Source organism: Copadichromis virginalis, linkage group LG19 (assembly GCF_057382275.1).
Source record: "Copadichromis virginalis isolate Kocher_CV1m ecotype Utaka linkage group LG19, C_Virginalis_male_GT1.1, whole genome shotgun sequence".
In the NCBI taxonomy this organism is placed as follows: Eukaryota; Metazoa; Chordata; class Actinopteri; order Cichliformes; family Cichlidae; genus Copadichromis; species Copadichromis virginalis.
In genome coordinates, this window is record NC_140636.1 from 26,778,590 (window position 1) to 26,806,035 (window position 27,446).

General features: G+C 38.3%; 1 protein-coding gene across 5 annotated transcripts in view; it reads right to left on the reverse strand.

Moving 5' to 3' along the window:
• LOC146686290 (beta-1,4-galactosyltransferase galt-1-like) overlaps window positions 1-27,446 on the reverse strand; it is a 58,940-nt gene that overhangs the window by 3,641 nt on the left and 27,853 nt on the right. The window contains exon 1 of one of the 5 annotated variants that reach the window (XM_085442169.1): window positions 21,661-23,316. The exons of 1 other annotated variant lie outside the window; for it this stretch is intronic. In XM_085442169.1, the coding sequence (XP_085298295.1) occupies window positions 21,661-21,674 (14 nt within the window). In that variant the 5' untranslated portion in view covers window positions 21,675-23,316. Of the gene's footprint in view, window positions 1-83; window positions 2,575-17,608; window positions 17,985-21,660; window positions 23,317-27,446 lie in introns of those variants that run through there. 3 more of the 5 variants (XM_085442171.1, XM_085442170.1, XM_085442172.1) reach the window with 3 other exon arrangements.

Consider the following 27,446-nt stretch of genomic DNA (forward strand, 5'->3'; position numbering starts at 1 on the left):
GGTGTAGAATCACAATTACAAAGAGAAATGTAAAAATTCCTTAGAAATTTTCTTGCTGCGATGTTTGTGGAACATCAACAAACCTGTTTTCAAACTTTATATTTCATTTAAGTAGCCACTTTGATGTTGTAGGAGCCATTTTTGGGTTAATACCTTATGTTGCCGCTAAAGGTCACATTTTTTTGTTTTCGTATGGTTGGTTCATGTAAAGGTATTTAAGGTAGATGCACGTAATCAGCATCAGGTGTGTTGTTAATCGTAAGAAGGCACACAGTTTGTGACCACTGCGCTGTTATGTTAAAATGATGTTGGAATAAAGACCAAAAGGACTAGATAAGTACTGCTGGAGTTATTGGACTGTTTAATTAATTCATGCATACCAGTGAAATCGCGTCACCCCCGTTAATTCAATTCAATTCAATTTTATTTATATAGCGCCAAATCACAACAAAAGTCGCCTCAAGGCGCTTTATATTGTACAGTAGATGCAGAGAAAAGCCCAACAATCATATGACCCCCTATGATCAAGCACTTTGGCGACAGTGGGAAGGAAAAACTCCCTTTTAACAGGAAGAAACCTCTGGCAGAACCAGGCTCAGGGAGGGGCGGGGCCATCTGCTGCGACGGGTTGGGGTGAGAGAAGGAAAACAGGATAAAGACATGCTGTGGAAGAGAGACAGAGATTAATAACAGATATGATTCAATGCAGAGAGGTCTGTTAACACATAGTGAGTGAGAAAGGTGACTGGAAAGGAAAAACTCAATGCATTATGGGAATCCCCGGAAGCCTATTGCAGCATAACAGAAAGTGTGCTTCGGATGAAGCACGAGAAGATTGTACTATGAAAAAAGAATGTATTTAAAAGTTTTTAATTTGCTAAGCAAATAAGCTACTCAGAAACACCACTGTGTTTGAGCAGGAACAGGAAGTGATAACAAACACCTCAGTGGCTTCAAGCGTAGGCTTAACCTCTACAGGTGTCTTTACTGAAATATTCTTGATAGATGTAAGACCCAAACTCCAGGCTCATTTTATGTAATAACTGAATTCTGCCTGATTGTTCTCCCATTAAAAAAGGCCTTTAGAAAGCTCACCTGTGTCCCAGGATACTAGTCAATGTCAACCACTGTACTATTGAGAGCATTCTCACCAACGGCATACCAGTGTAGTACAACAATTTTACCACAGATGGTTAAATAACACTAAACCAGATGGTAAAAATTATTGCCCAATGTATCACTGGCACTCATTTGACCAGCACAGCCCACTGAATGGTCATTAATCAATGGGCTTTGATTAGTGCTAGTTGATCAATGGTCATGACAATTTGCATATTAATGATCAAGGAACTGACCTCACAGCTTATTGTTCATTCAGTGGACTAGTTTCAGTCATTGTGCAAATGTACTGTTTATAAGGTTGGGGAAACCTGCAGTCAGCTGAGACTAAAGAAGTCACTTGGATGAGTGACGATTCTCCCACTGAAAGCACTACGTCCAGATCAACAGAATCAACCTTTTGGGATATACTTACCTGGATGATTGAGCATGCATCAAGATACCCATTTCTTTATTTGCAAGTTCACCATATAATTGATTTGGCAGATTTTTACACAAAAGTTAACTTTTTTACAAAACATGTAAACCACAACATTATAGAGCTAAAGAGTGTCCTTGAAGAAAGAAAGAAAAAACGTAAATCCTATTAAACAAGTTAGTTTAAGAAAATGGAATATGACCTGATATTGTTTGACTTATTGAGTTCTTTTGCAGCACAAAATATCAATAAGATTCACTTTAACTTCCATTTTGAATCCCCCTTCAGTTTTCTGTAGACAACCCATACTAGACGCTCCTTTACAAAATCAAGGGACCCTGTGGTAGAACTTGACCTAAGTGGCTAAAGAAGGGCAGGAGACAGATCCTGTCCAGTGTAGTGAGCGATTTATTTACCATTTTTGTGACCAAACAATATTGACAAAAAGAAATAAGAAACTCAACTCCATAGTTAACTCTGTTCAAATAAACATAACTGAACTTAAATCAACAGCAAATAAGCTCACATGCATTCAGCTACACTGACCTGCTCCTTTCTCCTCAAACACCTGCATTCGTCTGCTTAAATAGTCCACTTAACCAAACAATCTCACCCCTGGACTATTCCATTAGGTAGGTAAGGCAAACATTTCCCTACTCAATTCTATACTGCTACTCCTTCTAAGCAATAAAAGCTATGCTGTGTAATCAATACATATTACAACGATACATTCATTTCTTCATAAACACTCTAAAATCAACTTTGTTAAATTAGGATTCTCCCCCTTGTTCACCTGGTCTCTTCCTGTGACCTCAGATTAACCAGTAACTTAAACTTGTCAGAATTGATTTAAACCAAGATGTTATGTTATCTGTAAAAGTGCAAAACATAAACAAATCCAGGATAGTACATGCTTGCCTATTACATAATACATATTTGATATGGCTAAATCAAAACAAGTATGTTAACTAAAAATGGTAAATGGCCTGTATTTGTATAGCGCTTTACCAGTCCCTAAGAACCCCAAAGCTCTTTACATATTCAGTAATCCACCCATTCACACACACACTGGAGAGTCGGACAGCTAAGCCTGAGGAAGAAGCACCAGGGGCCCGTTCTTCGTACCTCGCTAAGTAGGTTAGCCGGATTAGATTGTTGACGATTTCGCGTGATCCTGGATCAGTCGGTTCCCCGAAGCTCATCCGGGACTTGCTGTCATAGCAACAGAGCCGTAAGCGTAAACCTGCTCGGGAGCAGGTTTACTTTATGTAAACAGGATTAGATCGCGGCCACGCAGGTATGTCCGCTTCATTTATACGAAAGCAACAGCGATATTTTTCCACTGTTTCACCATAAATAAATATTATCAATGTAACTAAAGATAATGCAGCACTTGATCCTTTTATTGATGTCACACAGATACATACAGGTCATTTCCTAAAAAAGGGAAATGTACTATTAACATTCTATTACATGTATGTGATTATTACAGATGTAATTCATATTTCAGAGTAGTAATTGTAAATTACTTCGTGTAATCAAGATGAGAGACCACGGCTATAAAAGCGAAGGTGGATTTGGGAAGCCTGTCGCAGCCATGTCCTGTCCGTATACGCGACCAACCCATTGCGGAAGGTGCAAGATTGATAAGGAGAGTCCTCAGAATTCAGCGTATATTGCGGGACAGACAGGATCCTTTAGCTCAGCGCGACAGTGTGCTCATAGAGAGATATCGATTTTCCCGTGAGGGTATTATTTACTTAACCAACTTGTTGACGAGGGGGTGCAGGACCACCACCTGTCTTTTTTTCCTCTGCCCTTTTCTTGGTTGCTGTTATGAACAAACTAACAGAGTATTACAGGCCAGTATTACCTTGCCAAGAGACGCAAAGCAATCTAAGAGATAAATATTACCATTCTGTAGAATACTCCTGTATTCCACTTTTACTTGTTCCCATGTTCTTGTGGGTCCTGTTGTGGCTCTAATGTGAAAGGGGATATAATATAACATATTATAATATAATATAATGCCATATGATATTGGACAATATAGTGTCATATGATAGATCTACCCTACCGCCTACTGGTGTTGGCCAGAGGGGCCGATGGCGCGATATGGCAGCCTGGCTACAACCGTAGCTGCCTCCACCAGTGTGTGAATGTGGGAGTGAATGAATAGTGGTATCGTAAAGCGCTTTGGGTGCCTTGGAAAGCGCTATATAAACCCAATCCATTATTATTATTATTATTAAATTACCTACGAGTTTGATTTGTCAGCAACTTTCTGCCAGCCCTCTCTCCTTGCTTCTGCAGCCTTTGCAGTGTTCTCTTGCGTTTTAATTAAACTCTGAAACTCCTGAAATCCCTCACTCATGAGTTCTTGCTCTGCTGCCGGAAAATACCGAGCACGCCCCTTGGACATTTTCGCCGACCAATCAGCGGGTTGCCGATCAATGTTTCTACTATCGATGCGTAGCCCCTTTTACGACACCCAGTGATGTCACATTCCTGCGTCCAGCTGTAGTAATCGTCAACAGCAGGTGTGTTCGGGGAACCGGATTAGCGAGCTCACGGTTAGCGCGATGATTTGATCTTGGATGTGTCATTTGATCTTGGATGTAGTAAGCGACGTACGAAGAACGGGCCCCAGGTCGGCAGATCGGTTATTTAGTGTTCATATGTACAGGGTGTACATGGACAAATTACAAATTGGCTTAAAAAAATACAAACACATAATCTTCTGTTAGAAATGAAGTAAGCTAACTAATACTAGGAAAATCGAGCAGTTTCTTTCACTATGAGTTGAATTAATTTCCACCTACCTCTCGCAGAGGGCTCAGTGTCAGCTCGTGGACCAAACCAAATCATGAAATGTGAGGGGGAAGGAAATAAGTTGTTGTACCTCGTGAAGCAAACAGTTTTTATGCCGATGGATTAATTATTTAAAAAAAAAAAAGTTCTACAGCTTAGTGTCCCCGTCTTTTCTCCAAGGTTTTGATGCCAGGTAGTGTCATACATTGCTGCTAACCAAAAATACCTTCCTGATGAGTGAGTTTATCATGCCCATCTTGAAACAACTGTTGGGATTTAAATATATATTTTTAACCTCTTAAGCCCCAAGGGGGTTTCTGAGCTTCCTGCTCGAAAATGTAATGCCCAAATTTAATTGATTATTTCTCTGCAATTACAAACTCTGTCCATACAATCTTGGTATCAAAATAAAGCTAACACTTGTGAGATTTCATCAGAGGTGTAAATATTGAAGCAGATATTACTGTGTCAAAGTTACTGAGACTGGAACATAGAAAATGTATATTTTATCCTCGCCTAATATTTTTTTTAATTTTTAGCATATAAACCTTTTAAAAATATGCCTCAGATCACATTTGGTTCCAGGATTTCAGTAACCAACATATAAACATCATCTGTGCAAAGATTTGTTTCTACTGTTTCTAAAGTGAAACAGTGAAAAATTACAGCCCTGTCAATACATGAATATCCAGATGTTGTACAAAAATGTCCAATTTTGGCACATAATTGGACACCATGAATTTTTTAGGTATTAAAGAGCAAAAATTAATACATTTTATTAACAGGCCTAAAAATGCTCTTTTTAAAAAAATACATTTTTGAAGAATTAACCACACATTTACATGGTAATGGCCCTTTTCTGCAGTGCGCATGAAGCGTTTAATTGGTCTCTGGCCCTTTAAACTCCGAGGGCTGTAACTTTGGTTTCTTTTGGTCAATTTGCATCAGGGCTGAACGATTATGGAAAATAATCTAATTGCGATTTTTTGCCCCAATATTGCGATTGCGATGCGATATGCGATTATTTTTTAAGGTCTTTGTCTTCTGTATTATTAAACAAAGACAAGCAATACATCATATAGTATGGCCAATACTATATTACATTAATTTTAAACTGTTCTTTCCTGGAAGACAGACCTCTGTTATGATGACATGAGGTGATGCATGAATTGATGACTGACATTTTTATTTAACTTCTTCAATCACAACAGTATATTTGAACATACACAATAGTTTATTTTTAGCTTACAAACATCTGAGCATAAAGTGCTGACAAGGAACCCTGGTGTAAACATTAAAATGAAAGTCAGTACAATGTGCAGATTGCAGAAATATACATAAACAAAATCAGTGGCTTTACCACACTCAGTTTTTCGACATCTGTGAACTACTAGACAGTCATTCAATTAAAAAATAATATTAAATAAATAAAACTAATAAATAAAAAATACACACATCTTACTGATCTCTGCAGTCAGTAACATTACACATAAAGTGCAAACATAATAGCAATTGTATAAACACACACACAAACACGCCTTTAAAATTTAAAGGCGTGAAATTGGACGGTCTAGCCTTCTGAATCAGAAGGCTAGTTCTGATTAGCGTCACCGCTGTCTCGGTGGAGTTTATTAAACTCGGCCGTCTGCTTCTTGCTATCTAAAATATAACCAGACACTGGCGTAAATTCTCGACTGTCTCATACTTCTGTTTAATAAGTTTTCTGTTTGACGTTTAGTCAGCTGTGTGAAAACCAAGGAGGAACCCACCGGGGGATTAATAAAGTTTTATTTTATCTAATCTAATAACTTTAATCTCAGCCAAACCGATTTACTCACGAACAAACAAAACACTGAAAAAAGCCCAACAATAACATTTTTAGGTTGTCTAAGTGACTTATATATTACGTTTAACCCGAGCAGCGAAACTCCGCGGTGATCTGAAAATGATGTGCCGGGAGTTGTGCCGTTCTCGGCCGCATCAGTAACCCTCGAGCTCCCGGCTAGCTGTCGAGCTGGTGGGTAGCAGACGCCTCTGAAAACGTCGAAGCACTTTTGCAAATATGGGATATCTTGATAAACCGAGCAGATATTTGATGTTTACACAACTACTTTCTCGCCTGAAAATATTTTAAAAGTTTATTTTGTGACCCAGAAAGATTAGTATGAGTAATTTTAAAACTTAGTAGCGGCCGCCATTGTTGGAAACTGGAGTTTGGCTGGGCCGCGCTATGAATTCTGGGATATGGTAGTAATTTGGACAGCCTTCGGCGCGTCGCTGTGACGTAATCGGTCTACAAATGCGGCCTCAGGAGGATGCAGCCCATGAATTTGGACATGTCCAGAGTATAATCGCAGCCTTTGCGGTTAGAAAATTGCACTTGATCATGTCGCGATATTATCGCAAATGCGATATATCGTTCAGCCCTAATTTGCATGATTGACACCTCTTTTTAATCGTTTTAGCCAATAGAATCAAAGTAATGATGCCACGTTCACGTCACTTCAACCAATCAGACATTGCAATGCCAAAATCCACGTGGGCCCAAATTTGAATTTTGGTCTGATCGTGGTAAAACTTGGTGTGTGGAGTCAGTGATAGCTCTGGAAATTAATACATTTAAATTAATAAATTTTTATGGGTTTGAGTCCCTATTGATCATAAGGTTGGACCTGCATCGGTCAAATAGTTCTGGTGGACTTTTGGTTGTTGTTTCAAAGTATAATAAAATTACTGTAGAACGGAAGTCTGGGACTTCTAAGACGTGCACAAGCTCAGAGGTGGAGACCTCCCGCTTTTTACAGACGTGTAAAAAGACCCTCTAGGAGGATTACTCCAGGTGGCACCTGCCAAGACTTGGGGCCTTGGTTTAAAATAGCCAGTGATTGGATCACTTTGCTGTTTAGAACGGTATCTGCACTTTTTTGGGCAGCAGAGGTTGGACCTCGAGCATTGGACGCTTTTAAAAATTCAAATAGGGTGTTTAGAAATTGGGCCAGGCACAGTTTGGAACTGATACTGGTTAATTGATCACAAAAAGGTTGGACCTAGCGTTGGACGCTTGTTAAATTTGTCAAAATTGGTTTGGTTCTTGTGTTGAGTATGTCAGGGATCCGTATGTTTGTTGTAAAATTATAAGATGTCTTTGTAATATAAAATAAGTATTTTTGGCATTTCAAAGAACTTTGCAATTTAACAGTGATTTAAAGGCTGAAAGCATGCTGAGAGTGTGTTGAAATGAAAGTGTGCATGTTGTGAAATCCTTTAATCTTTGGTGATTCTATAAATATATTGTTGTGAACATCGCTGAACCTGCTGGTGTGTAATGTGAAAATTTATTAGAGGTTTTAATTGTTTTTCTTTCAGTTTGAGGTCGTATATGCACTTAACAGGGTGCGGTCTACTTCCTCTTTCTGATTCTAAACAGCAGGTTTGACGAAAATAGTCTATCACAAGCATGTTTTGGGTGATTCTAAGTGTGTGAACGTTGTGGGTAGTGGATTTGAGTGATTCTGTGTGATTTGTAGAAAATAAATAAGTAATAATAACACTACGTGGGTTCATAGCAGAGTGAGTGAACAGAGGAAGTCTGAGAGAAAAGTGTGTGTGTGGGACGACGAAGTTCAGGGAACAAGGAAAGAATGGATGAAAATGTATTCCTCTGGTTGTCCAGTTCTACCCTATAACCTATAACTACAGCAAAAGATTATTTTAGGTTTAGAGCTATTTAAACCAAATGATTACTTTTACTTTTACTGTTTTCCACCAGTAACATTTAATGTTTAAGTGTGTATAACAAAGACAAAAGATAATTACGATTCATGTAGGAGCTGTGTATATTTCCAAACACTATAGGACAATATTCTGGTAGCGCTTTCTATTACAGATCAGTAAAAAAGAAGTTATAGTAGGGAAACAAGGGGGAAATAAGAACGTAATAATGTGGTAATTTCTAAGTTATAACTATGCATTTACCCAAGGGCGTAGATTTGGCATGGACGGCAGGGACATGTCCCCACCAATATCCAGCGATTATTGAATTGTCCCCACCAATAATTTGATCTCTTCGAGTAAAGAAAAACAAAACCAATAGAAAGAAAAAAACGATCTGTCTACGTCTCATTCACCCAGCGGTGCAGAAAGAGTTAAATTACTTCTCTACTGGAGTTCTCATGTGACAAATATGGCCAATGGGATTGGCTGTGCCTTTCAGGGAGCTCTGTTTAATTTTAGCAGCGGCGAGGACCTGCAGGGAGGAGAGGAGGACGGAAGCAAAAAAGGAAGAACCTGGATATAAGAAAGTATTTTTCAAAGAAACCTGTAAGTCACTTAAAGTCAAGTTCACTCATGAAATGTGTCCGTCACAATAACGTTACAGGCTATGTTAGGGCATACATGCCAACCCTCCCGATTTTTCCGGGAGAATCCTGAATTTCAGTGCCCCTCCCGATAATCTCCCGGAGCCACCATTCTCCCGAATTTCTCCCGTTTTTCCACCCGGACAACAAAATTGAAAAACCATATCCCAGATTGGCCCAGCCAATTCCAGTTTCCAACAATGGCTACTACTACTGCAGCTACTTAGTTTTAGTATTACTCTTATTACGCTTTCTGGGTCGCAAAATAAACGTTTAACATATTTTCAGGCGAGAATGTAGCTGAGTAAACTTCAAATATCTAAGCCGATGAGAACAGCAAACTCCGGACACATCGTTTTAGGCGTTGGCCCACATCAGTCTAAAATTGTATGTAACTATGAATAACGTGTTGCCATATGTCACCCAGGAGAGACTGGACAGTATAGATGTAAAACAAATATGTCAGCAGTTTATCTCAGTTAACGAGAGGAGCAGGCATGTGTTTGGCTCCTTCACATAGTGGACATTGGTTGTAGTGTGGGGCACCAGTAGTCCGTGTCTGTTGCTGTAACAGTAGTTCATGTTTAGAATAAGAAATCCCAGCTCACTGACTTGATCGGGGCAGTAGTGCCTAAAATGTTGCATAATTTTGCCGAGAGATCTTTTACTTTGTGGTAATCTTAGATGAGTAGTTTTATGGACAAAATCCACCAGGTCATTCAGTGTTCCCTTAGTGCTAATGTGTCAGAGATGTTGGTGTAACTGAAGTATTGTTGTTAAGTCCTTAAAGTCATATTCTTTTATTGTCATGACTGTATTTGAAGCTGTTTTTATTCTTTTTTTTTTTCTCAAATCTTTTTATTTGGTTTTCCAGTGTTCTTTATCATAAAGGCAACTAAGATTCAAATAGAAATGATTACATATATACAATAGAAATTAAACAAAGTAAAAAGGAAAAAAAAAAGGCAACAACAAATAACGTTGGACAGAGGATGCTATTTATCGAACTAACAATGAGGCTGAGTGACCATTTATATCTGTACAGTATTGAAGAAATCTATAAAAGGTTGCCAGGTTGAATGGAATTCCTCCAACCTCCCCTTTAGTAGGAGTTTAATTCTTTCGAGCTGCAAGTGTCTCAATACATCTTGTATTAACGCTGATGTGGTAGGAGGCACCTTTTGTTTCCAATTTAGTAGAATCAAACGGCGTGCCAGCAGCGTCACAAAACGTATCACATTATTTTGGGTGGCTGATAGGTCTACAACAACCGGCTTCACTCCAAATAAAGCACAGATTGGGTCTGGCTTAAGTTGTTTTTTTAGAATTTTAGACAAGATATGAAAGACATTATTCCAATATGTTGTTATACAGGGACAATTCCAAAACATATGCGCCAGTGAAGCAGGTTGCTGTTTACATCTTTCGCACGACGAGTTTACGTTGGGGAACATTTTTGACAGTATCAACTTTGATAAATGGAGTCTATGTAGCACTTTAAACTGTAAGAGTCCATGACTAATGCAAACAGAGGAAGAGTGTACATTTTCCTGGGCTTTTGTCCATTGATTGTCTGTAATTCTCATACCAAGGTCACACTGCCAGGCCTCTTTCAGATAGTCAAGTGTGACAGGTCCCTCCAGTTGTGACAAAGCGTTGTGAATTTTTGTTATTAGTCCTTTCTTGAGTGGATCAAACTGAAATAAGTTATCTAAGGCAGAGTCTGGGGGCCGACCTGGAAAAGATGGAAAAAGCTTCCTTACAAAGCTTCTGATCTGTAAGTATTTGAAAAAGTCATTACTGTGCAAGTCAAATTTTTCTTGCAGTTGCCGGAATGTGGGAAAAAACCTTGTTGATGAATAAATCCTTTATTGAGTGCAGCCCCTTGTGGTTCCATTGGAGAAATGAAATGTTTGAAAGTGATGGTGTGAATGATGCGTTATTCATGAGTGGAGTTAGTATGGAAGCTTCCTTCCACCCGAAATGTTTCCTTATCTGTGTCCAGATTTTAATTGTATGAGAGACTACAGGATTTTTAAAGTCATGTTTAGGGATAGGGAGAGCTGAATAGATCATAGCTTCTAATGAGGAGGGGTAGCAGCCTTCATTCTCCCTCGTTGTCCAGTCGGCCCCCTTAGTCCGCAACCAAAACAACATGGAACGAACATTACATGACCAATAATACAGACAGAAGCATGGTAACCCCATCCCTCCCTGACATGTCGGTCTCTGTAGGTAGCTTTTCTTGATCCTTGGATTCTTTCTGTTCCATATGAAATAGGATATTAAGGAGTCTAATTTATTAAAAAAGGCTTTATTAATCACAATAGGGATACACTGAAATAAAAATAAGAATTTGGGAAGAATATTCATTCTAACAATGTTTATCCTCCCTGCTAGTGAAATTGGTAGATTAATCCATTTGTCTATGTTATTTTTGGTTTCATCATATAGTTTAGAGAGATTGTGTTTAAATAAACCATAATAATCCTGAGTGATATTTATTCCAAGATATTGGAACTGATTAGAAACCCGAAATGGCAAGGTATTGAAACAACTTGGGTTACCTATTGCTTTAGAGTTGACTGGGAATAGCACACTTTTAGATAAATTCAATTTGTATCCTGACACTTCTCCAAAATTCTGCAAAATCTCCATGATGACTGGGACTGATTTTGCAGGGTTAGAAATATACAGTAGTAAATCATCTGCATAAAGCGAGACTTTATGTTCTGCTTTTCCCCTTCTGATCCCTGTATATTCGTCTGTTGAGCGCAGTAGAAGAGCTAAAGGTTCAATAGCCAACGCGAAAAGCAGAGGTGAAAGAGGACAGCCTTGTCTTGTTGAACGATTCAGATCGAAATAGTCGGAGTGGACATTATTTGTTTGTACTGACACTTTTGGTTGGATGTATAGTAGTTTAACCAGAGAAATAAATTTAGGGCCAAATCCGAACCTCGACAGGGTCGAGAAGAGATAATCCCACTCGACCCTGTTGAAGGCCTTCTCCGCGTCCAAAGAAAGCAAAATTTCAGGATTAGGATTATGCTTGTCTTGCGTATAGATAATGTTTAAAAGTCTTCTAATATTAAAAAACAGCTGCCTGTCTTTAATGAATCCTGTTTGGTCCTGAGATATAATTGTTGGCAGAACAGTTTCCAGGCGTGTTGCCAAAATCTTTGCAAGTATCTTATTATCTACATTAATTAAGCTGATCGGTCTATATGAAGCCGGGTCTAAAGGATCTTTTTCTTTTTTATAGATCAAAGAGATGCTTGCCTGATATAAAGTCGGCAGTAGAGCTTTTTTGTCCAGTGCCTCATTATATACTTCTAGTAACAGGGGTGAGATATGGTCTTTAAAGGCCTTGTAAAATTCCGAAGTATAACCGTCTGGAACCGGAGCTTTGGAGTTCTGTAAATTATCTATTGCTTGCTGTATCTCTTGTATAGTTATGGATTTTTCGAGTTGTTCTACTTTATCTGGGTTGATCACAGGTACACTAAACTTGTTAAAGAACATCTCAAATAGTGCGGGGTTCTTTTTTTGATTCCGAGGCGTATAAGTCTACATAGAAACTTCTGAATATACTATTTATCTCCTTTGGGTCCCTCGTTATTTGTCCCGTAATGGTGCGAATTTCTGTGATCAATCTTGTTGCTGCTTGTCTCTTGATTTGTTGTGCTAGAACTTTACCCATCCTTTCCCCCTGTTCATAATATTTATATTTTGCCCTGGTTAGAAGCTTGACTGTTCTTGCGGTATACATCAATTCTAAATCAGCTTGCAGGGACAGTTTCTTCTTGTCCACGCTGTGTGTTGTCTATCTACTTCCTGTATCTTGTCTTTTATACGTCTCTCTTCTTCTCTTCGTTGTTTATTCATTAGACTCTTCCGCGACATTAACTGCCCCCGAATGTACGCTTTTATTGCTTCCCACAAGGTAGACTTGGTAATATCTGGAGTGTTGTTAATTGACAGGTAGAAATCAATTTGGTTCTTAATGTCTTCTACCCCCTGTTTATTTGATAATAAACTATTATCAAATCTCCATATCTTTGTTGTGTGATTGAACCCGAGGGCTAGTTGCAAAAGGAGGGGGCTGTGATCCGACAACATTATTGTGCCATATTCACAGTGCTTTACTGATGGTAGAAATTTAGAATCGAATAAAAAAAAAAGTCTATCCTGGTATATGTCTGGTGGACCGGAGAATAGAATGAATATTGTCGCACATTAGGATTCTGAACTCTCCACGGATCAATTATTCCATAGTTTCCCATAAATTCCTGGACGGCTTTTGCCGATTTAGATATTTTGGAAGGTTTACTCGATGATCTATCAAGGTTAGTATTTAACACAAAGTTAAAATCACCTCCTATGATTAATTGACGAGTATCGATATCCGGAAGCTTTGATATTATCGACCGTATAAATTGCTCATCATCCACATTCGGAGCGTAAATATTCACTAACATAACTAAATGACCATAAAGTTTGCCAGTTACAATAACATACCTACCCTGAGTGTCTGGTAGTATTTTTGCTGCTGTAAATGGTACTGATTTTTTGATCAGCATTAAACGTAGAGTGAAATATTTGTTCTATCCATTTGCATCGTAATCTGTTGTGATCGTGTACTTTTAGATGCGTTTCTTGCAAAAAGATTATATCCGCGTTTACTTTTTTTAAGTGAGCTAAAATGTTTCCTCGTTTCACTGGTCCCCTGAGTCCCTTACAGTTCCATGTTACAAAGTTGACAAGATTTTGTGGTGCTCTCTCAGTAGAGGTACCAATAGTTATTAACTGTTACTGAGTGGTTGATGGATCTTACTCTGAGCTTTCTAAAAGTGATCCTCTGAAATTCACAACTTTCTTGAACCAAACTAAAGAACAACCTCATGAACTCAAACCGGAACCCTTTCTTCATTTGCAAAGAAAAGAAAAGAAAAGAAAAACAATTTTTGTCCAGCTTTTTACAGGCTGTAGACATCAGATTCACCACTAAACTCCTTAAGATTGTCTATTATTATATGCTATTCCCTCCTGGGTCATGTTTGTAAAGATGTGGCTAAGCGGTAGATGTGGCTGGGCTCTGGACGTGGGTACTGACGAACTTCTCTGCTTCGCGCGGATCTGTGAATGAGTGCTTAGCGTTGTTCACCGTTATAGTCAGCTTGGCGGGGTAGTACAGACTGTACGGGACGCCAGCATTCCGTAGTTTCCCTTTCACGGGGTTGAATGACGCTCGAAGTTTGCTGACCTCAGGATTCATGTCCGGGAAGATGTGTACAGGTGATCCTTTGTAGAAGAGGCGGCCTTTTTCCCTGGACAATCGTAAAATCTTCTCTCTGTCGGTGTAGTAGTGCAGGCAGACTATCATGGCTCTTGGGCGCTCCCCTGTCCGTGGTTTCGGGGCGAGGGTTCTGTGGGCTCGGTCTATCATGATAAGCGAATCATCATTTTCTTTCCCGAGCACTTCTGAGAAAAATTCTGCCATGAAACGGCTGGGGTTTCCCCCCTCTGCGTCCTCATTAATGCCCACCACACGCAGATTGTTTCTGCGGCTTCTATTTTCTAAATCCAGGCATTTGTCGTGTAGCTTGTTGTAATCTTTCTTTAGGGTTTCGTGATCTTTCTCCAAGGCTGTTAACCCGTCTGTAGTGTCGCAGAGGGCCCGCTCCATGTCCTTCTGTATACTTGTTGTTTCTGCATGAGTTTCGTGCAGTGCCTCTATTTTCTGTGATAGCTCATGTCGAAGCTTATTGGTGTCTGCTTTAGCTTCTTCTCTTAGCGAGGAAATGTCCTCACGTAAGTTTTCATGCATATTATCTATCTGCGTCTTAATATCGTTCATCATCCCGTCTCGGTAGGCTTGCAATTCGCTCCGAAGGATCCTCACGGAGATTGGCGAGTTCTCGTCCGCCATGTCGTGTTGTGGCTCTTCGCCGCCAGATGTAGCAGAAGCTGACGACAAAGTTTTTTGCGTGTATTTCTGACTACTCTTCATGACTCGCTTTGGTCAGGAGGAGTTTGTACAGTTGAATCTTGGTCCAAATCAAAGTCAATATGTGTCCCAGGAGGTTTGGATAATCAAAAATCTTAGCGGAGCTGCCTTTCGCTGCTACTTACTTCATCGGCCGGAAGCGGAAGCCTCAGCTGTTTTTATTCTTGTATGAAACCTGATTTATATGGATTATGGCTGAAGTAAACTAAAGTCTAAAATACTTAGTCATTTGTTTAATAGTAATATAACATTATATAATTCACATATAAAACTATGAATTGTAATTTTAAATGGTTTAAAAGCATGTAGAATAGCATATGTAAGCAAGTATGTTTCTCTCTCTCTTTTTTTTTTTTTTTATCAAGAAGCAAAGACAAAAAAAAAAAAAAAAAGAAACAGGGCAGGGTTCGGTGGCTGAATCATCCGTCCCCACCAATGCCAAAACCAAATCTACGCCCTTGAGAAACAGGAAAAGAGAGAAACAGATAAAAATATGAGGGTGTGTGGTGCAGTGTGTGTGTCTGGCAGGAAGTGAACAACTTTGCATGCCCATAAAAGGAACTGTGTAGTGTGGAACCAGAGAGAGAGAGAGACTTTTCAAAATCTAGGTGGAGGAAGAGAATGAATGTCTTAAGAAATAGTAATGAAAATGATATTAAATAAGTGTTTTAGTGTGTTAATACAGGTGCCCATGGACTTACTCAACCTCAAAACATGAGTACAGCGGCAAAATGATAGATTAACAGAATTGGGATGACAAACAGGCCAGCCTTTGGCTTAAAATTTTTACAGCTTGACCTTTCATTCTGTCCTTATCCTGAGAAGAAGCTTAAAGGACAGTCAATCTCCTGATGAAGACAGAAGACAGACAGAACACCGTGTACTTGAAGAAATAACAGCAGGCAAAAGACAGTGCAACTGACCTATAACACTGAAGGGTCCAGCAGCATGTATGAATACCACTGATGGAACATGAGCTTTGAATTACGAGCTGGAGACTTAATCAGTGACATGACTGTTTGAAGGCACTGGACGTGATATTTGCCATGCTGGGAGTTAACCTACAAAAAAAGACTGAAAAGATCAAGAGAGAAGAAACAGAGAGATGGAGATTTGAAGGTCACACAGGAACAAGGACAAGGACCAGTGAGAGGTCAAGCCCAGACGAGTTAGAGTGACAGCGTGTGGGGAATTGGCTTGAAAATGGGGGCTGAACTGGTGGAGGTTTAGAAATGCCCCGAGCATCATAACAGAAAGGTAAATTTAAAAAAAAAAAAAAAAGAGAGAGAGAAGGAAAAACACAAACTAATAATTAAATGAATGAATAAAAAACACATACACAAATTGTTACATGTTAAATTATTTTTGGAAATAATCAGAAGTGAGATAGTTTGAATCCACAGCTCAGTGCAAAGAGACATGAATTAAACCTGATTATAAAATACATATGCAATGAAGAAGCAGCTTACCCTTGTGGGACTAATAAAGGTATATCAATTCAATATATGAATACACTCAACATTAATATGAACACATAACATAAATGCAATGAAAGACACGCTTACACCTATGAGTGTGAATACATGACATAAATTGGTATTTCTGGTCGGAGAGAGAGAAGTGTTGTTTAAGCAGTGATGATAATAATGAAAATGTCTTAGTTTTGTCACTTTTAGGTGCAAAGCAGAGCTGGATCAATTTTCCACATGCAGCAGGTGGAAGAAAGTTATAGGTTAACATTACTGGAAACGTTCAGGCCAAGTTTCTGGTTGAATTGTTTACAGTGCCAGATCTCCCTCAACCTCACACGCGAGCTCTAACTCCTGGCTGAAGACAAGGAATGCAATTCCAAAGAGCAATTCAATCAGGGAAGACAAACAATGGTTTTGTAGGGTTGGGCACTGTTAAAACCAAAGGTTGCATAGAGTCTTTTTGTCTTTTTCTAACCTAGCAAGAGTTTCAAGAAAAGCTAGTTATACTGAGACCAGTTAAACAGAAAAACTATGTCTACACCTTTTTCTGTTTGACTCATGCAACTGAAAAATATCTGCTCAAGTCTGCAGGTTATGGCGCCATTACCACTTTAATGTTGGAAACCATGCCAAACCTAAAAATATAACACTGTGGAGACATGGATCAGTACACTGCTTAGATAAGTCTTTTTTTTTATTTATTTTTTTACATTAGAATATTGTAGTGGTATTATTATGATTATTATTATTATTATTACATTGATTGGTACGCCAAATACAAATACTATATTTGTGAGCTTTTTTGGATTTAAGGAAAGATAAATGTAATTTATAAAATGGTGTAAAAACATTTTGTGCTTAATTACCTTTATTTATGATACAAAATATTAGCAAATATAACATAAATAATTCCTTGGATATCAATTTCAAAGAAAACCTAGTGGAACTCAAAGGGTTTTTCATCTGTTTTAGCTCACTAGTTTTCCCCACCCACAACAGTTATAGCCAGTGTACAATATATACACAGAGCAATGCACATTTCTCCAGAAGTACTCTGTTTATGTTGGTTATAATCATGATGTGTTATTACAAAACACCAGGTAGAAAAAAAATCCCAAAGGGCTGCCTGCAATTATACACATTGTTGACATGAAAGAATTAACTTCCTTCACATATCAGTGTCACTGGTTCAGGGTCGGGAATGTCTGTATGGGGAGAGTCGGACAGCTAAGCCTGAGGAAGAAGCACCAGGTCGACAGATCGGTTATTTAGTGTTCATATGTACAGGGTGTACATGGACGAATTACAAATTGGCTTAAAAAAATACAAACACATAATCTTCTGTTAGAAATGAAGTAAGCTAACTAATACTAGGAAAATCGAGCAGTTTCTTTCACTATGAATTTAATTAATTTCCACCTACTTTTCGTCTTTATCTCGCAGAGGGCTCAGTGTCAGCTCGTGGAACAAACCAAATCCTGAAATGTGAGGGGGAAGGAAATACGTTGTTGTACCTTGTGAAGCGAACAGTTTTTATGGCGATGGATTCAGCATTCTGCTCTTGCTCTTGATGAAGGTGGTCGCACTTTTCTCCTCTCCTCCTCTCCCTTAGCTTCCCTGCTTAGCCTCTTATGTCCTTGCCTAGTCTCGTGTTTTTTTTGTATTACTTTTCCCTGGAACATTCTCTCACAGTCTGTTCTCTAAAACCCAACACCCTGATAACGACTGTGTTTAGTCCGTTCCTTCCAGAGGCGGAGCCAGACATTTGAAACACCTGGGGCTTAGCCCTAAAGGGTAGTATGCATGTGAGATTTTATTTATTTATTTTTTTTGGGGGGGGGGGGGGTTAGAAACGACTGAAAGATTAATAGGCTCTGCTTGAGTTTTGTTCAAAAAAAGAATGACTTCATATAGGGAAAAATATATATCACATATGCAGGACACCTTAAACTAGTTTTTTAATTAAGCAGCAAGGCAGAACAAAATCGGGGCTGTATCAAGACACAGGGACTAAACCCCAATTCAACCAGACCCAGAACTGATCCTGAATTAAAACAGGACTACATCAGTTCAAAATCAGGACTACTTAGGACTTAACCAAGACAGAACCAGAATCAGAACTAGATGATAGTAGCACTAAAAATCATCATAGACCTGCACTACACTTATTTTTTAATTCTACCAAAGTCCACTATTTAGATTGAGAAAAGTTTATATAATTATTTAGCCTTGTTGTGCAAACAATCCTGCATAACTTAATAAATGTAGAATTTGAAAAATAGTAAACCTAAAAAGAAACACTAGGTACGAGATACATGAGGACCTATGATACGGTGATACTTTTGGTAAACAACCATTTGACTAACATGTGTGTCTCACCTGCTCTTGTTCCATCTCTGTTCTGTCCTCATTCTCCATCTCCCTCTCTGTTCCTCTCTCTCCCTCTTTGTGCTGACAATCATCAAATATACAGTTGAAACCAGATATTTACACACTCTTCAGATCAAAACACAAACACTTTTTTAATTGTAACATCAAATCAGACTAAATGTTTATTTTTTTTAGATTGATAAATATAAAAAACATATTTGTTAACTTTAAGAGTAAAGAGAGAAACTATCTGTATTTCTTAATTGTAAATGGCACCAAATTGTATTCAAACTTGAGCCACACTTATGGAGCTCCACAGTTCTTTTCCTGGTGTTTTGGTTGACATCTCTTGATTTTCCCATGTCAAAGAAACAGGCTCTGTGTTTTGCCTTATATGCGTCCACAGGTGTGCCACCAATTTGCTCACATGGACTCTACTAACCTATCAGAAGCTTCTTCAGCTCAGAATGGAATCGTCTGGAGTTTTCTTATTAATTAACAATAAACTTAGTGTACATGTACTCCTAAATTTAATGAAAGTGATAAAAAATAGAAAGCTCTGTTTCTCTTTATTCTGACATTTAACTAATTCAAAATATATTTCAATATTTATTTATCCAAAACAAAACAAGTTCACTCTAAATTGATGTTGTACAGTAAAAAAAATGTTCTTGTGTTTTCCATAAGTGTATGTAAATATGTGGTTTAAATTGTGAATATACTGCTGTGTATTGAAGTTCCTCTTGTTTTGCATAGAAATATACTGAACAACATACAAAGCATAATATATAGACTACCTGAGTTTTTTCTTTGAAAGAAGCCCCTTATGTCCATTCTTGTATATCATAAATTACTGAAACCGATTTATTTAGCCGTGGAGGGAAACAACTGAAAATATGAAATAAACACACATGTAAGCTAAGACTCTCTAAAGAAAGAGCATTGTTGTTGTTCGGCTTTTCATTTCGCCATTTGTTGATTCACTTGAAGAGCAAGTAACGTAATATGGGTGAAGTGATCAGTTTGTAGGGGTGGGGGGGGGGGAATCGATCCCGTGTAGTATCGTGATATTTTGTTTTCTAATAATGTATCGATACAGGGACAGCAGAAATCGATATTTTGTTACAAAAACGTTTTTGTGGACTGGAACATGCTCTGACTTCAGAGTTTACTTATTTTCATTTAAGACGTTTTATTTTAATTAAGTTTAAAACTTTTTTTATTTAATGTAAAATTATATTTTGTTTTAATTTACTTTCAAATTCTTCAGTTGCTGAACGGGCTGCATAGTTTTCATAAATTGCATAGTTCAGAATAGTTATAATTGTACCAGATGGTTGCATTCAGTTAAGTTGGACTAGATTGTAATACAAACCGTTCAGTTTGTCAACAATAAAACTGACTAAAGATGGCTAAAGAACCAAATGGGACAGGCGGAAAAAAAACAAAAAAAAAAAAAACAAAAACAAAAAAAAAAAAAACAATAAAACTGACTGAAATGAGAGAAAGACTGAGTGTGAGACTTTGTTATTAGATAAAATGAATATTGATAAACTTTACCTTTATGTACAGAATCTGAATATTGCAAAATATTTTAAAAAATTGCAATAATATCGTATCGTGCATTAAGTATTGCGATAATATCGTATCGTGGGATGTATGGTGATTCCCACCTATCAGTTTGATATCAATCTTTCATGATACACAGTCATATTTACATTATTTGTACAGTATGAATGATTTGCTTTGGTACCTGGTCAAACTTCAGTTCTCCTCTGTCTGCCTAGCTCCGTTTCTCCAACAGCGCACTCGTAGGCAGCAGCTGCCCCGCCCCGCTTACTGCCTGAGCTCGGATCATACCAATATTAGGGGGGATTTACGCACAGTCGTAAATTCCCACAGTGTGCACTATGTGATTCGAATAGTGTGTGTAGTTTTTTGCTTTATACAGTTGTCAGCCAGGCATGTAACTATGAAAAAATTACACTCCAAAAGACCCCGGGCTTCTGAAAAAACAACCCGGGCTTAAGCCCAGTAAGCCACCCCCCCCGCTCCGCCACTGGTTCCTTCCCATTCCATGGAAGGCCACCTGGGTTGGCTGGAAGACTGTTTATTTCGCCTAGCAGGGAAGTACTCTGGACACGCACACACATACATATACACTGATATGCACACACTCATCTCCCCTCCCTTTCCAAACGCCTTCGATGCTTATTCCCTTCTGATGCTGACGGTAGATCAAGGAGACCAGCGCACGCAGGCCCGGATGTACTGTCTAATTCGGCTGTCTCTCACCCTTTACCCACCCCTGTTGCTTGTCATGTGTTTCTTTGGTGTATTAAGAGTTTATTCATGCGCTATGTGCAGAGGTGTTTTTTTTCCTGTTCTCAAACTGATCTCCCTGCTGGAGCTCAGTCTGGGGGGAGTTTTTTTTTTTTTCTCCCTATCTTTCCTCATGTGGTGCATTTTCCATTGTTATACCTCACTGACCTGTCTTCCCCATGTGATGTTTTGTGTAATGTATGTATTGGTCGGAGGGTAAGATGGTGCCGCCATTGCGTGCAATAGGTCGGCAGCCTTATGAAATTTCCCCTTGTGGGACTAATAAAGGTATATCAATTCAATTCAATCAATTCAATTCAATTAATTATTTAAAAAAAAATGTTCTACAGCTTAGTGTCCCCGTCTTTTCTCCAAGGTTTTGATGCCAGGTAGTGTCATACATTGCTGCTAACCAAAAATACCTGATGAGCGAGTTTATCATGCCCATCTTGAAACAACCCAGTTTTGTAACAGCTATGAACACAAAACTCAGTGTCTCTGTTTTACACTGTTCTGAATCAAAAAGACTTTATTCCATTCGTGAGATATTCTTGAGCTATGGTGCACAGATTATGAGACAACTAATTTATAACAGTTTAAATAACAGCAATTGATATTAGTATTATTATTATAGTTTCTTAACAAATGTAGGACATCGCTTTTTGTTTGTAAGCCAGTTAAGAAGTAAAGTGAAATACATATGCAAATAGAACACACACGTTTAAAAAGTAAAGCTCTGTTCTGTAATATGGAGCGTCAGGAAAATGGAATGGAAATACTCACGGACATCTGAACATCTGAAAATTCCGAGTAAGATGGCTTGCAAACAGGCAAATAATAGTAATAATACTAATTAAAAATAATCTATATTGTTTGCAAATAAGCCAAAAGCATTAGAAATAAATCCAAAAATGGTGGTTTCTTTTGGGTTGCACAATACAAGGATCGTATTGCAAGCTTTACCACTCAGGTGGCACATATGAATGAAAATGAAAGCAAACAGGCAGTTGGCACCAGGCCAAATTTGAGTTGTATATCTGGTTTTTCAATTTTCGGAAAGACCGGTTAGATGGCACTTTACATCACAGAGTTTAAAAGTAGCCATTGTTGTGCAATAAAAGCAGACCCTAAAGTAAGTACTGTCAGCATACTGTCTCTAAAATGACTTATTTAATTCTTGCTATTTAAAGTAACGAACATAAAGAACTAAAATTGTACTACTGGTTTATTTCACTATTTCAGTTCTCATTATTGAACTTTCACATTTAAGAGGTAATATTCAGACCACAAACTCCACTGTAGGTCCATAAGATCACTGTGGCAACACTGAGAGTTGAAAAACTGTCTAAGTTCTTTCATCTGTAATAAAATGATCCATGTGGCTGCTCTACCAGATTATTCAGCCGTACTCTAGAAATAACACAAGTGTTTGGGCACACAGCACAAGCGAGACACAAGAGACTGCTCACAGATTTGCAGGCTCTGAACATATTTCTCAGAAAATACAAATTCAGGATGCTGATGCGTGACTGATCATGGTGCACGGATGATATTGGTAATGGGGAAATGTGTGCTGGGATTATGCCGATGGTGAGATCCTGTTTTTCTGACTCAGAACAATACACAGAAATACATTACATTTGCATAGGCGTGTAGAGGACCCTTTTTCACAGCATATTTTATACATGGATGACAATACATAATAATTGGAGCACATTTTTAAAATGTCCACTACACAAAAAATAAGATGCCATTCATGTTCCCCTGCTTGTTAATTCAGGGTTGGTCACCAGTGTCCTGCACTGCCTTCATCATTCATTGACCCCTAATCATCCAAATATCCTGTCCTGCAGCGAGTAGCACCACTTGCATACCGAAAAATTTGACGTTTTGGAAGAAAAACAATGTTAAAGCAAGCATGATGAAATTTGTTGTTCTTTCAGCATCTATTTACCAGATACAGACTTTTCTATTGGAAAAAAAAATGCACCATTATAATTTGTGTACAAAGTTATATAATAAATTAATCTTTTTCCTTTTATGCACAAAATAACATATTGGAATATTTAGTCTATCATTAAAAAAATAAACCACTACATAATATACTGGGGGTGGATAGCTATATTACAAGAATACCAAACCTCGAACCCACTCACCTAAACTGTTTAAAACTGGAGTGCTCAATTTTTGGGCAAATGTATGTATTTTTTTAGAAGTACAACTGACCACATCTATTCATATTTACAATAATGGTCAGCTTATTTCACGACAACCTTACTTTTATCCAACTTTGGTTTTTATGACTACTCTAAGTATTACCAACTAACCTACGGTTAGCTACTCTGTTAGTGGTGTAAGTTGACAGTATGTGGCATAAGTTAACTACAAGAGACATGCTCCTAAATATAACTAAAGGAATAAAAAATGTTTTACTTCCCTTGCAGTTCTACAGCAGTAGCTAGAATATGGGTTGATTCCAAATCTATTGTTATAACTCATTGGTTTATGCAACCATGGCTCTATGAGGCAAGCCAAAAAGGAAGCAAACTTTCTAAGTGTTTTGGAATTTGTACGTGCCAAAGCTAGCAGTTGGTCCCCCACTTCCTCTGATTTTATTCAGGGATAAAACAGAAAGTGCACATTCGGTAGGGAGCAGCCTGCCATCTACTGGCAGCCTTTTCTTTGAGGTGATTTCTGTTGATATGGATATTAAGTGGTTGTTACTGTGGTAAATGCAAGGGCGTAGATTTGGTTTTGGCATTGGTGGGGACGGATGATTCAACCACTGAACCCTGCCCTGTTTCTTATTTTTGTCCTTTTTGTCTTTGCTTCTTGATAAAAAAGGAGAAATATACTTGCCTACATATGCTATTCTGCATGTTTTTAAACCATTTAAAATTACAATTCATAGTTTTATATGTGAATTATATAATGTTAAATTACTATTAAACAAATGACTAAGTATTTTAGACTTTAGTTTACTTCAGTCATATTCCGTATAAATCAGGTATCATGCTAAAATAAAAATAGCTTAAAATACAGTCATGACAATTAAAGAATATGACTTTAAGGACTCAACAACATTACTTCAGTTATACTACACCAACATTTCTTATACATTAGCACTAAGGGAACACTCAGTGACCTGCTGTTTTTTGTCCATAAAACTACTCATCTAAGATTACCACAAAGTAAAAGATCTCTCGGCAAAATTATGCAACACTTTAGGCACTACTGCCCCGATCAAGTCAGTGAGCTGGGATGTTTTATTCTAAACATGAACTACTGTTACAGCAACAGACATGTCCCACACAACAACTCAACGTCCTCTATGTGAAGGAGCCAAACACATGCCTTCTCCTCTCGTTAACTGAGAAACTGCTGGCATATTGGTTTTACATCTATACTGTCCAGTCTCTCCTGGTCGACATACAGCAGCATTGTTTAATCTCATTTGAGTCACTGTTAACCCTTAGCCATGTTAGTCTTCTGAGAGCACTGAAGCTTCTTTTGGCCTCAGTACCTGCGTTTTATCCTCAGATTACAATTATTATTCTGTGCTTGATGTGCCTCACCGTTGGCCCTGGCTCTTCCCCTCTGACTGCACTAGGACATATTGCCACCTGATAAAATAACACATTGATTCGTGCCATATAAAAAGTGAGACATGTCAATTCAGATTCTTTGTCAAACATACCATATTGAATCAGTTTACATCAGCAGCCTAACAATTGTCATGATAATAAATACTAGTTAATCATAGCACCAAATCATCAGCCTATTCTGTCAATTTGTGCAGATCTTGACTCATCTGTAATGTTTGTAGGCTGAGTGCATTTTTAAAACAATTTGTGCAAACTGCACTACAAGGTGGAATATTTGTAAAATCATGACTAGCTCATAATATATTGTCTCAAAAATTAACCCTATGAATACGTCGGTGCCATTAGGATGAAATTATTGTGTCACCAACATTTTAACGTTAGACATATAATTTTAACAGCCTCTGTAAACTAATATCCTGGCTTGCTCAAGGCTGCTGATTTCTCTGACAGTTCCAATCAAAATTAGAAATGCTGCTCTGAGACTGAGAGAACTAATAGTGCTGCCTTTTGTGCAGTTAGTTTCCAAAACACGTCATTCATGGTTACATACAGTTTTAGACTGATGTGGGCCAAAGCCTAGCATAGCCTGTAACGTTATTGTGACGGACACATTTTATGAGTGAACTTGAGTTTAAGTGACTTACAGGTTTCTTTGAAAAATACTTTCTTATATCCAGGTTCTTCCTCTTTGCTGCCGTCCTCCTCTCCTCCCTGCAGGTCATCGCCGCTGCTAGAATTAAACAGAGCTCCCTGAAAGGCACAGCCAATCACACTGGCCATATTTGTCACATGACGTAGGACTCCAGTAGAGGGCGTAATTTAACTCTTTCTGCACCGCTGGGTGAATGATGTTGACAGATCTGTTTTTTTTCTTACTATCGGGATTGTTGTTCTTTACTCGAAGAGATCAAATTATTGGTGGGGACAATTCAATAATCGCAGGATATTGGTGGGGACATGTCCCTGCCGTCCATGCCAAATCTACGCCCTTGGGTAAATGCATAGTTATAACTTAGAAATTACCACATTATTACGTTCTTATTTCCCCCTTGTTTCCCTACTATAACTTCTTTTTTACTGATCTGTAATAGAAAGCGCTACCAGAATATTTTCCTATAGTGTTTGGAAATATACACAGCTCCTACATGAATCGTAATTATCTTTTGTCTTTGTTATACACACTTAAACATTAAATGTTACTGGTGGAAAACAGTAAAAGTAAAAGTAATCATTTGGTTTAAATAGCTCTAAACCTAAAATAATCTTTTGCTGTAGTTATAGGTTATAGGGTAGAACTGGACAACCAGAGGAATACATTTTCATCCATTCTTTCCTTGTCCTAGAAAATTAACCTTTTGCAATGCACCTGATTTGCTCACAAAAACAAAGAGGAAAAATAAAAATAAAGATTTATGGTTACAGCAAAAGTAATGATCACAGTTTGTTAGATTAAAAAAAACCATAAAAATCTATTTCAAAATATGCAATTAAATGGTAAAATGGTAAATGGCCTGTATTTATATAGCGCTTTACTAGTCCCTAAAGACCCCAAAGCGCTTTACATATCCAGTCATCCACCCCATTCACACACACATTCACACACTGGTGATGGCAAGCTACATTGTAGCCACAGCCACCCTGGGGCGCACTGACAGAAAGGATAAAGAAGGATAATAAACTAAAACTTTGCTGATAGGGTATAATTACATGGCAGCAGCTCATTGACATGGTCAAGACAACTCCCTGAAGACAAAACTGAGTGGTTGAATGGTGATCAAAGGTGATTTTAATGAACCTGTCATGGTTGTTGGTGCCAATCTGTATTTCAGAAAATGCTTATATACTTGGATTTTCCCCACACAACCATCTCTAGTGCTTACAGAAAAAGGTCTGGAAGAGAGATAATACCAGTGAGCTGCACAAAAAAGTCTAAATGATGGCAGGGATTAGAGGAGAATGGCCAGACTGCTTTGAGCTGATAGGAAGGAAACAGCAACTCAACCAGCGTTACAACCAAAGGATGCAGAAAAGTATGGGCTCAAATTGTGGTCATAAATATTTTGTACTTGTAAATCAGGATTTGTATGTGTAAAAAGAATTTGTGTGTGCATAAAAAAAGATTTGTGTGTGGACTTAGCCAAAAAAATACGTGTGAAACTCTGCACTCAAGTTTCAAGTTACAGTAAGTCCACACACAAATCTTTTTCTCACACACACACACACACACACACACACACACACACACACACACACACACACACACACACACACACACACACACACACTATTTTTACACATACAAATCCTGATTTGCAAGTACAAAATATTTATGACAACAATTTGAGCACATAGAAAAGGAGCTCTGGACTCACGACACATCAAACCTTGAAACACATGAACTACAGCAGGAGAAAATCATAGGTGCCACTCCTGTCAGCTAAGAATAGGAAACTGAGGCTAAGATTAGCACAAACTCATCAAAATTAGACAAGAAAATTTGAAAAAAAAAAACATTGCTGGTTTGGAGAGTCTCGATTTTTGCTGTGACATTTGGATAGTAGGGTTAGAATTGAGCACTAAAGCTCTTCAGGCTGTTGTTCAGTGTTGGGAAGGTTAATTAAATGTACTCCACTACAGATTACAGAATACCATCCATCCATTCACTTCCACTTATCTCTTCAGGATCGCAGTGGGCGCTGGAGCCTATCCCAGCTGTTTTAGCACAAGAGGCAGGGTACACCCTAGACAGGCTGCCAGTCTGTCACAGGGCTAACACAGAGACAGAGAACCAATTTCACTCATGCGTTCATACCTATGGGCAATTTAGTGTTTCCAGTTACTCTAACCCCACTAAGTACATGTCTTTGGACTGTATACATGTCTTTGGACTTCCTATAGGAGGAAGCCGGAGTACCCGGGGAGAACGCACGCAAACACGAGGAGAACATGATGCAAACTCCACAC